The sequence below is a fragment of the Pseudorasbora parva genome, chromosome 23 (assembly GCF_024679245.1).
Source record: "Pseudorasbora parva isolate DD20220531a chromosome 23, ASM2467924v1, whole genome shotgun sequence".
Lineage (NCBI taxonomy): Eukaryota > Metazoa > Chordata > Actinopteri > Cypriniformes > Gobionidae > Pseudorasbora > Pseudorasbora parva.
The window spans coordinates 36,505,576-36,518,509 of record NC_090194.1 but is presented as its reverse complement, the minus strand read 5'-3'; the positions used below and the strand labels follow the sequence as shown (position 1 = coordinate 36,518,509).

General features: G+C 32.6%; 1 protein-coding gene across 2 annotated transcripts in view; it reads right to left on the bottom strand.

The window, feature by feature from the left end:
- The window catches only part of opn4xa (opsin 4xa), a 94,729-nt gene that overhangs the window by 17,702 nt on the left and 64,093 nt on the right, over positions 1–12,934 (bottom strand). For both annotated transcript variants that reach the window (XM_067433738.1, XM_067433739.1), the window contains one exon: positions 1,834–1,967. In XM_067433738.1, the coding sequence (XP_067289839.1) occupies positions 1,834–1,967 (134 nt within the window). The remainder of the gene's footprint in view (positions 1–1,833; positions 1,968–12,934) is intronic.

Sequence of the window (12,934 nt, the reverse complement as noted above, 5' to 3'; positions counted from 1 at the left end):
GAGAAAAATAATCTTGATTCAAACTGAAAACAATATTATTTTTCTTACCCCATTGGCAGATTATTTTGCTTATTTTAAGCAAAAACTCTGTTAATTTTTAGTTATATTTTCCCAAAACACGACAATTACTTTTGCTTGTCTAGTAAATGATTTTAGATGTTTGGACTAGAAACAAGACAAAAATACTAAGTAAGAAAAGCATTTTATTTGCAGACAGACACAAAACAGACACACGCAAGAAAACTCGTCCGGAGTTTTATATCATCAATCAATGCCACGTTCGGTGACGGTAGGCATGTGCCGATATCAATTTTTCATGTAGCGATTAATTGATGAAGTTTTATCACGATATACGATATTATCACGATATTGAAATAAGTTGCAAAAAAAAGTGTTGCCATAGCATAACAGCTTTAAGAACTATTTTTGTAAGAACAAAAATAACTCAATGTTTAAATACAATAATGCACCAAAAATATATACAGCTCTGGAAAAACAATTAAGAGACCCCTCATTGAGAAATCAATGTTAAGTGGTCTCTTGATTTTTTTCAGAGCTGTAAAAGTACAATTTTCAAACAGATTAAAGTGCAAAAGAATTAGGCTATAAAGAACAACAGGTAGGCTTACAAATTACAATAAGGGCTCATTATTTAATGCATTAACTAAGATTGAGCAATAGCTACATTTGTTACAGAAAGTATAATGTTTTTGTTAATGTTAGTTAAGAAATACTGATCATTGTTAGTTTTATCTTAGGTCCATTAACAAAGTTATTTTGATTTTGATTTTAATGTCATTAAACAGTAACTAAGAAATGAACATAGAATGATTCATTCTTTATAAGTATTTTTCATTGTCAGTTTGGTGAATAATGAATTAACATGTTAACTAATGAAGTCGTATGTCTCAAAGTTTTACTGAACAATAACAAATAATTAGAACAGTTCTAATCATTAGGGTATGTTGTAGTCCAGATTAAAACATAAAAATGTTTAAATTTGAAAATAAATAGCCTATTAAATCTTTAAGTATTAAGTATTTGGTGCTGTGATGAACAACATTGAGATTACAAAAACGAATGGCTGTTTTAAAAAACTACACGAGTTTTTTGTTTGTTTGCTGGTTCCCGGGGTAACCGGTTCATCAGCGCCCTCTGCTGTCACTGAGCGGCACTTCAGCAGCGCGTCTCCTTCACCGGTTCAGGCAAACGCACATTGGGCTTGTTTATATCTGAGCGTGTCCCTTTGACGCAGAACAGCGGTGTTGAGCATTTATACGGTTGATGGGCAAAGTATTCTTGAATGCATTATAAAAAAATTATAAATGGTTAATAAATTATTATTTACGATATTTTAAAGTGCCCACGATAACAATATCGTGCATATTCATTATTGTGATAAATCGCATTATCGAAAATCGGCACATGTCTAGGTGACGGTGAGCCGCATTACACGCGGGACTGAAATGCTGGCTAAAGAAATCTCTAGCTCTCGTTTTGGTCATAGTTTGTCTTGAAAAACCGAGATATTTGACGATCGTCGTAGGAGAAGTCACGCTGCAGGATTGTGCGGAAAATCTTCTGACACTGCCAGAATGTCTGAGGTAAAATTTGATCGCAGCGCTCATTAAACGGCTGCCGTGAACTAATGTCAAACTATCGATCAAAGACGTCAGATTTTACCCTAGGATCGGAGGAACCTTTTAGGATTTGCAAAATTTGTCTCAAATGGCCAAAACGTTGGCAAAATCGCACAGTGCGCACCAGGGTTTAGATGGCCAAATCGTGTGCACCCAGCTTAACTCTAGGTGGGAATGTTGGGAAAGTAGTTACCCATTTCACCGAACACCCATTCCTTGAACATGCAGTTGACGAAGAAGATTGGTGACTGAGTGATGGCCATGAGAAAGTCACTCACTGCGAGATTCATGATGAAGTAGTTTGGAGGCGTCCGGAGCTTTTTGTTACTGAAACACAAAATACCTTTTTTTACAATTTGTTACAATCCCAGTCAAAAGCACGTTATGGCCGTTTTCTTTGCATTGTTTTTTACATTAGTAAACAGATTGACTAATCAACCAAACACATACAGCTCTGGAAAACATGAAGAGAACACTTAACATTGAGAAATCCATGTTAAGTGGTCTCTTACATTTTCCAGAGCTGTACTTCAACTCGAACACATTTAAAACTTTTAATGCACAGATTTCACCTTTCATATGACCACTGTGTGTTCTTATGCAGTTCTAAAGATTGGCACATATCTCTATATACAGTACATATGCTTTATAACATATATACACTATATTTACAAAGGTTTTGGCACGCCTGTCTTTACATGGACATGAACTTTACTGCCATCCCATTCTTAATCCGTTGGGTTTAATATGGAGTTGACCCACCCTTTGCAGCTTCAGCTCTTCTGGGAAGGCTTTCCTCAAGGTTTAGGAGTGTGTTTATGGGGATTTTTGCCCATTCTTCTAGAAGCTCATTTGTGAGGTCAGGCACTGATGTTGGACGAGAAGGCCTGGCTCTCAGTCTCCGCTCTAATTCATCCCAAAGCTGTTCTATCGGGTTGAGCTCAGGACTCTGGGCAGGCCAGTCCAGTTCCTCCACACCAAAACTCCTCATCCATGTCTTTATGGAGCGACGCTTTGCGCACTGGAGCGCAGTCATGCTGGGACAGGAAGGGGCCGTCCACAAACTGATCCCACAAAGTTGGGAGCATGAAATTGTCAAAAATGTCTTGGTATGCTGAAGCATTGAGAGAGATCCTTTCTCTGGAACTAAGGGGCCAAGCCCAACCCCTGAAAAACAACCCACACCTAACCCCCTTCTCCACCAAACTTTACACTTGGTACAATGCAGTAATGCAAGTCCCGTTCTCCTGGCAACCGCCAAACCCAGACTTGTCCATGGGATTGTCAGACTGAAGCGTGATTGGTCGCTCAGAGAACACGTCTCACTGCTCTGGAGTCCAGAAGTCTGGAAGTCAGGAGCTATTAAATTACTCCGCTCTGTGATTTTACGTGGCCTATCACTTCATGGCTGAGTTGCTGTTGTTCCCAATGGCTTCCACTTTGTTATAATCCCACTAACAGTTGAGCCTGGAATATTTAGTAGTGAGGAAATGTCAGGAATGGACTTGCACAGGTCGCAACCTATCACGGCCCCACGCTTGAGTTCACTGAGCTCCTGAGAGCGACCCGTTCTTTCACTAATGTGTGTAGAAGCGTCTGCAGGCCTAGAGCTGAAGTTATACACCTGTGGACATGAAGGGATTGAGCACCTGAATTGAGATGGAGAGGCATCCCAGTACTTTTGGCAATATAGTGTATACAGCGTATATGCACTTATGCATGATGCATTATCAAGCAACCTTGTCCTTAACTCTGTAAAGCCTGACATGAAAAAATAGTCAAATGTTTGAAATGCAACCATTTATTAAACCTTTAGACTATTTTTTTTTAATCTAAAAAAGTTACTTTTTTGTTGAATATCGTTTGATACACATGGCTTTTATGGCTCACATATATGATATAGTGAGGAGTAAAAAAAAGGAAGGAAACAGCTCGATTTTATTTAGAGACCAAAATAAGCAAAAATATGGCCAAAATGTAAGTTGCTTAATGCTAATGAAAAGTTATTCTTACGTTTACTTGATAAAAAATCAGTGCATATTTCACAGCAAAAAAGACAAGCTGAAGGTTTTACAATTATACCAAAAGGCCTTTAACTAAAAAGTCTAAAGTATCAATCAGACGACAGAAGGACTACCGTAGATTGTGTGCGACAGGTTTTGATCATGTTGAGGAAGTATCAGATGCAGTATAGGGTTAACTTTTAAAAGCATCTATAGAGGTAAAACTTCTACACGCTTCTACACTGTTCCAACACATGAAGTCAGAGATCATTCACGCTCAACAATCATTGTGATTGCGCATCATCTTATTAATCACACAGTCACAGTTCACACAATTTCCTCTGATTGAAAGTGTCCCGGCATCACCTGCCGAACCATCAGGCATGAGTGGCCCTCGATACATCAGCACTTCACACAGGATCAGCGCTTCAGTTTGAAACATCCTCAATTAGGGAGAAAATCCACACGCATGATGAGAGTCTGGTGTCCACGTGTGATTAACAGCAGACATGTGAACACTGGAAATAATCTGCGAGGGATGTGGATTGTGATTTGTTTTGCATGAATGATGCTTTCAGTTCAGTTCACATTTATTTGTATAGCGCGTTTCACAATATATATTGTTTCAAAGCTGCTCTACAGAAAATGCATGCAACTACATTACAATTTAGAGTGATTTGTTATCAGAGGAGATTGTGTCCAAGTTATGGATTTCAGAAAAGTTTGTATACAAATCACACAGTTAGCTAACAATGTGATAATTTAAGGCAGAAACAATGGGCTCATTGAAGAAAAGCATGCATGCTGTTAATAATGATTAGGGGATATAGAAAAATACATTTAGCATTGGTGTTTCCGCTAGCCTGACAAGCCTGACCCACATCAAGATGTTTGGTCTGGAAACTCCCCATCGACAGCTCAATCTGAGGGGCGGATAAACGTCTGTCTGTCAAACTCCCTCAGCTCGCGATAGGATAGCGCTACAACCAACCAGAGCAACGAAGGTGAAGCAGAGCTCGCTGACAGATTAAACTTTCTCTGTATCCGAAAGTTTAATCTATGGCCAGATATAAAGTCAGAATCTCCCAATTCTGACTTTATATCTCTCAATTCTGACTTTATATCTCTCAATTCTGACTTTATATATCTCTCAATTCTGACTTTATATCTCTCAATTCTGACTTTATATCTCTCAATTCTGACTTTATATCTCTCAATTCTGACTTTATATCTCTCAATTCTGACTTTATATCTCTCAATTCTGACTTTATATCTCTCAATCCTGACTTTATATCTCACAATTCTGACTTTATTTCTCTCAATTCTGACTTTATATCACACAATTCTGACTTTATATCTCACAATTCTGACTTTATATCTCACAATTCTGACTTTATATCTCCCAATTCTGACTTTATATCTCTCAATTCTGACTTTATATCTCTCAATCCTGACTTTATATCTCACAATTCTGACTTTATTTCTCACAATTCTGACTTTATATCACACAATCCTGACTTTATATCTCACAATTCTGACTTTATATCTCACAATTCTGACTTTATATCTCACAATTCAGACTTTATATCTCCCAATTCTGACTTTATATCTCTCAATCCTGACTTTATATCTCTCAATTCTGACTTTATATCTCTCAATTCTGACTTTATATCTCACAATTCTGACTTTATATCTCACAATCCTGACTTTATATCTCACAATTCTGACTTTATATCACACAATTCTGACTATATCTCTCAATTCTGACTTTATATCTCTCAATTCTGACTTTATATCTCACAATTCTGACTTTATATCTCACAATTCTGACTTTATTTCTCACAATTCTGACTTTATATCACACAATCCTGACTTTATATCTCACAATTCTGACTTTATATCTCACAATTCTGACTTTATATCTCACAATTCAGACTTTATATCTCCCAATTCTGACTTTATATCTCTCAATCCTGACTTTATATCTCTCAATTCTGACTTTATATCTCACAATTCTGACTTTATATCTCACAATTTTGACTTTATATCACACAATCCTGACTTTATATCTCACAATTCAGACTTTATATCACACAATTCTGACTTTATATCTCACAATTCTGACTTTATATCACACAATCCTGACTTTATATCTCACAATTCAGACTTTATATCTCACAATTCTGACTTTATATCTCAAAATTCGGATTTTATATCACACAATTCTGACTTTATATCACAATCCTGACTTTATATCTCCCAATTCTGGCTTTATATCTCTCAATTCTGACTTTATATCTCTCAATTCTGGCTTTATATCTCTCAATTCTGACTTTATATCTCACAATTCAGACTTTATATTTCACAATCCTGACTTTATATCTCCCAATTCTGACTTTATATCTCTCAATCCTGACTTTATATCTCTCAATTCTGACTTTATATCTCACAATTCTGACTTTATATCTCACAATTCAGACTTTATATCTCCCAATTCTGACTTTATATCTCTCAATCCTGACTTTATATCTCTCAATTCTGACTTTATATCTCACAATTCTGACTTTATTTCTCACAATTCTGACTTTATATCACACAATCCTGACTTTATATCTCACAATTCTGACTTTATATCTCACAATTCTGACTTCATATCACACAATCCTGACTTAACATCTCACAATTCTGACTTTATATCACACAATTCTGACTTTATATCTCTCAATTCTGACTTTATATCTCACAATTCTGACTTTATATCTCACAATTCTGACTTTATATCTCTCAATTCTGACTTTATATCTCCCAATTCTGACTTTATATCTCTCAATCCTGACTTTATATCTCACAATTCAGACTTTATATCTCACAATTCTGACTTTATATCTCACAATTCTGACTTTATATCTCACAATTCAGACTTTATATCTCACAATTCTGACTTTATATCTCACAATTCAGACTTTAAATCTCCCAATTCTGACTTTATATCTCTCAATCCTGACTTTATATCTCTCAATTCTGACTTTATATCTCTCAATTCTGACTTTATATCACACAATTCTGACTTTATATCTCTCAATTCTGACTTTATATCACACAATTCTGACTTTATATCTCACAATTCTGACTTTATATCTCACAATTCTGACTTTATTTCTCACAATTCTGACTTTATATCTCTCAATCCTGACTTTATATCTCTCAATTCTGACTTTATATCTCTCAATCCTGACTTTATATCTCTCAATTCTGACTTTATATCTCTCAATTCTGACTTTATATCACACAATTCAGACTTTATATCTCACAATTCTGACTTTATATCTCACAATTCTGACTTTATATCTCACAATTCAGACTTTATATCTCACAATTCTGACTTTATATCTCACAATTCAGACTTTAAATCTCCCAATTCTGACTTTATATCTCTCAATCCTGACTTTATATCTCTCAATTCTGACTTTATATCTCTCAATTCTGACTTTATATCACACAATTCTGACTTTATATCTCACAATTCTGACTTTATATCTCTCAATCCTGACTTTATATCTCTCAATTCAGACTTTAAATCTCCCAATTCTGACTTTATATCTCTCAATCCTGACTTTATATCTCTCAATTCTGACTTTATATCTCTCAATTCAGACTTTATATCTCACAATTCAGACTTTATATCTCACAATTCTGACTTTATATCTCACAATTCTGACTTTATATCTCACAATTCAGACTTTATATCTCACAATTCTGACTTTATATCTCACAATTCAGACTTTAAATCTCCCAATTCTGACTTTATATCTCTCAATCCTGACTTTATATCTCTCAATTCTGACTTTATATCTCTCAATTCTGACTTTATATCACACAATTCTGACTTTATATCTCTCAATTCTGACTTTATATCACACAATTCTGACTTTATATCTCACAATTCTGACTTTATATCTCACAATTCTGACTTTATTTCTCACAATTCTGACTTTATATCTCTCAATCCTGACTTTATATCTCTCAATTCTGACTTTATATCTCTCAATCCTGACTTTATATCTCTCAATTCTGACTTTATATCTCTCAATCCTGACTTTATATCTCTCAATTCTGACTTTATATCTCTCAATCCTGACTTTATATCTCTCAATTCTGACTTTATATCTCCCAATTCTGACTTTATATCTCTCAATCCTGACTTTATATCTCTCAATTCTGACTTTATATCTCTCAATTCTGACTTTATATCACACAATTCTGACTTTATATCTCACAATTCTGACTTTATATCTCACAATTCTGACTTTATTTCTCACAATTCTGACTTTATATCACACAATCCTGACTTTATATCTCACAATTCAGACTTTATATCTCTCAATTCTGACTTTATATCTCTCAATTCTGACTTTATATCTCACAATTCTGACTTTATATCTCACAATTCTGACTTTATATCTCTCAATTCTGACTTTATACCTCAAAATTCTGACTTTATATCTCACAATTCTGACTTTATATCTCTCAATTCTGACTTTATATCTCTCAATTCTGACTTTATATCTCTCAATTCTGACTTTATATCTCTCAATTCTGACTTTATATCTCACAATTCTGACTTTATATCTCACAATTCTGACTTTATATCTCTCAATTCTGACTTTATATCTCTCAATTCTGACTTTATATCTCAAAATTCTGACTTTATATCTCACAATTCTGACTTTATATCTCACAATTCAGACTTTATATCTCAAAATTCTGACTTTATATCTCACAATTCTGACTTTATATCTCTCAATTCTGACTTTATATCTCACAATTCTGACTTTATATCACACAATCCTGACTTTATATGACTCAATTCTGACTTTATATCACTCATTTCTGACTTTATATCTCACAATTCTGACTTTATATCTCACAATTCTGACTTTATATCTCAAAATTCAGACTTTATATCACACAATTCTGACTTTATATCTCTCAATTCAGACTTTATATCTCACAATTCTGACTTTATATCACACAATTCTGACTTTATATCTCTCAATTCAGACTTTATATCACACAGTTCTGACTTTATATCTCAAAATTCAGACTTTATATCTCTCAATTCAGACTTTATATCACACAGTTCTGACTTTATATCTCAAAATTCAGACTTTATATCTCTCAATTCAGACTTTATATCACACAGTTCTGACTTTATATCTCAAAATTCAGACTTTATATCACACAATTCTGACTTTATATCTCTCAATTCAGACTTTATATCTCACAATTCTGACTTTATATCTCACAATTCTGACTTTATATCTCACAATTCTGACTTTATATCTCACAATTCAGACTTTATATCTCACAATTCTGACTTTATATCTCTCAATCCTGACTTTATATCTCACAATTCAGACTTTATATCTCACAATTCTGACTTTATATCTCACAATTCTGACTTTATATCTCACAATTCAGACTTTATATCTCACAATTCTGACTTTATATCTCACAATTCAGACTTTAAATCTCCCAATTCTGACTTTATATCTCTCAATCCTGACTTTATATCTCTCAATTCTGACTTTATATCTCACAATTCTGACTTTATTTCTCACAATTCTGACTTTATATCACACAATCCTGACTTTATATCTCACAATTCAGACTTTATATCTCTCAATTCTGACTTTATATCTCTCAATTCTGACTTTATATCTCACAATTCTGACTTTATATCTCACAATTCTGACTTTATATCTCTCAATTCTGACTTTATACCTCAAAATTCTGACTTTATATCTCACAATTCTGACTTTATATCTCACAATTCTGACTTTATACCTCAAAATTCTGACTTTATATCTCACAATTCTGACTTTATATCTCACAATTCTGACTTTATATCTCTCAATTCTGACTTTATATCTCACAATTCTGACTTTATATCTCACAATTCTGACTTTATATCTCTCAATTCTGACTTTATACCTCAAAATTCTGACTTTATATCTCACAATTCTGACTTTATATCTCACAATTCTGACTTTATATCTCTCAATTCTGACTTTATATCTCTCAATTCTGACTTTATATCTCTCAATTCTGACTTTATATCTCTCAATTCTGACTTTATATCTCTCAATTCTGACTTTATATCTCAAAATTCTGACTTTATATCTCACAATTCTGACTTTATATCTCTCAATTCTGACTTTATATCACTCAATTCAGACTTTATATCACTCAATTCAGACTTTATATCTCACAATTCAGACTTTATATCTCACAATTCTGACTTTATATCTCTCAATTCTGACTTTATATCACTCAATTCTGACTTTATATCTCTCAATTCAGACTTTATATCTCACAATTCTGACTTTATATCTCTCAATCCTGACTTTATATCTCACAATTCAGACTTTATATCTCACAATTCTGACTTTATATCTCACAATTCTGACTTTATATCTCACAATTCAGACTTTATATCTCACAATTCTGACTTTATATCTCACAATTCAGACTTTAAATCTCCCAATTCTGACTTTATATCTCTCAATCCTGACTTTATATCTCTCAATTCTGACTTTATATCTCACAATTCTGACTTTATTTCTCACAATTCAGACTTTATATCACACAATCCTGACTTTATATCTCTCAATTCTGACTTTATATCTCACAATTCTGACTTTATATCTCACAATTCTGACTTTATATCTCTCAATTCTGACTTTATACCTCAAAATTCTGACTTTATATCTCACAATTCTGACTTTATATCTCACAATTCTGACTTTATACCTCAAAATTCTGACTTTATATCTCACAATTCTGACTTTATATCTCACAATTCTGACTTTATATCTCTCAATTCTGACTTTATATCTCACAATTCTGACTTTATATCTCACAATTCTGACTTTATATCTCTCAATTCTGACTTTATACCTCAAAATTCTGACTTTATATCTCACAATTCTGACTTTATATCTCACAATTCTGACTTTATATCTCTCAATTCTGACTTTATATCTCTCAATTCTGACTTTATATCTCTCAATTCTGACTTTATATCTCTCAATTCTGACTTTATATCTCTCAATTCTGACTTTATATCTCAAAATTCTGACTTTATATCTCACAATTCTGACTTTATATCTCACAATTCTGACTTTATATCTCTCAATTCTGACTTTATATCTTTCAATTCTGACTTTATATCTCAAAATTCTGACTTTATATCTCAAAATTCTGACTTTATATCTCACAATTCTGACTTTATATCTCGCAATTCTGACTTTATATCTCACAATTCAGACTTTATATCTCAAAATTCTGACTTTATATCTCACAATTCTGACTTTATATCTCTCAATTCTGACTTTATATCTCACAATTCTGACTTTATATCACACAATCCTGACTTTATATGACTCAATTCTGACTTTATATCACTCATTTCTGACTTTATATCTCACAATTCTGACTTTATATCTCACAATTCTGACTTTATATCTCACAATTCTGACTTTATATCTCAAAATTCAGACTTTATATCACACAATTCTGACTTTATATCTCTCAATTCAGACTTTATATCTCACAATTCTGACTTTATATCACACAATTCTGACTTTATATCACACAATTCTGACTTTATATCTCTCAATTCAGACTTTATATCACACAGTTCTGACTTTATATCTCAAAATTCAGACTTTATATCTCTCAATTCAGACTTTATATCACACAGTTCTGACTTTATATCTCAAAATTCAGACTTTATATCTCTCAATTCAGACTTTATATCACACAGTTCTGACTTTATATCTCACAATTCAGACTTTATATCACACAATTCTGACTTTATATCTCTCAATTCAGACTTTATATCTCACAATTCTGACTTTATATCTCACAATTCTGACTTTATATCTCACAATTCAGACTTTATATCTCACAATTCTGACTTTATATCTCACAATTCAGACTTTATATCTCACAATTCTGACTTTATATCTCACAATTCTGACTTTATATCTCACAATTCTGACTTTATATCTCTCAATTCAGACTTTATATCTCACAATTCTGACTTTATATCTCACAATTCTGACTTTATATCTCAAAATTCAGACTTTATATCACACAATTCAGACTTTATATCTCACAATTCTGACTTTATATCTCAAAATTCAGACTTTATATCACACAATTCTGACTTTATTTCTCACAATTCTCACTTTATATCTCTCAATTCTGACTTTATATCTCTCAATTCTGACTTTATATCTCTCAATTCTGACTTTATATCTCTCAATTCTGACTTTATATCTCACAATTCTGACTTTATATCTCACAATTCTGACTTTATATCTCTCAATTCTGACTTTATATCACACAATTCTGACTTTATATCTCACAATTCTCACTTTATATCACACAATTCTCACTTTATATCACACAATTCTGACTTTATATCACACAATTCAGACTTTATATCTCACAATTCTGACTTTATATCTCACAATTCTGACTTTATATCTCTCAATTCTGACTTTATATCTCTCAATTCTGACTTTATATCTCACAATTCTGACTTTATATCTCACAATTCTGACTTTATATCTCAAAATTCAGACTTTATATCACACAATTCTGACTTTATATCTCACAATTCTGACTTTATATCTCACAATTCTGACTTTATATCTCAAAATTCAGACTTTATATCACACAATTCTGACTTTATATCTCACAATTCTGACTTTATATCTCACAATTCTGACTTTATATCTCAAAATTCAGACTTTATATCACACAATTCTGACTTTATTTCTCACAATTCTGACTTTATATCTCTCAATTCTGACTTTATATCTCACAATTCTGACTTTATATCTCACAATTCTGACTTTATATCTCACAATTGTGACTTTATATCTCAAAATTCAGACTTTATATCTCATAATTCTGACTTTATATCTCACAATTCTCACTTAATATCACACAATTCTGACTTTATATCTCACAATTCTGAATTTTTTCTTACAATTGCGAGATATAAAGTCAGAATTCTGAGATATAAATTACTCTTTCAATTACTACATTATTCAGTTGCGGAAACGGTCTTCCATAATAAAGCCAGTTGAACATTGAACATTGAAAAAAATGCATTATTATTAAAGGTTCACAATGGATCTTAACACATATTCCAGTAACACTTAACAATTAGGTCCCATTAGATAAACTTTTTTGATTTTAACAATGCACATTATT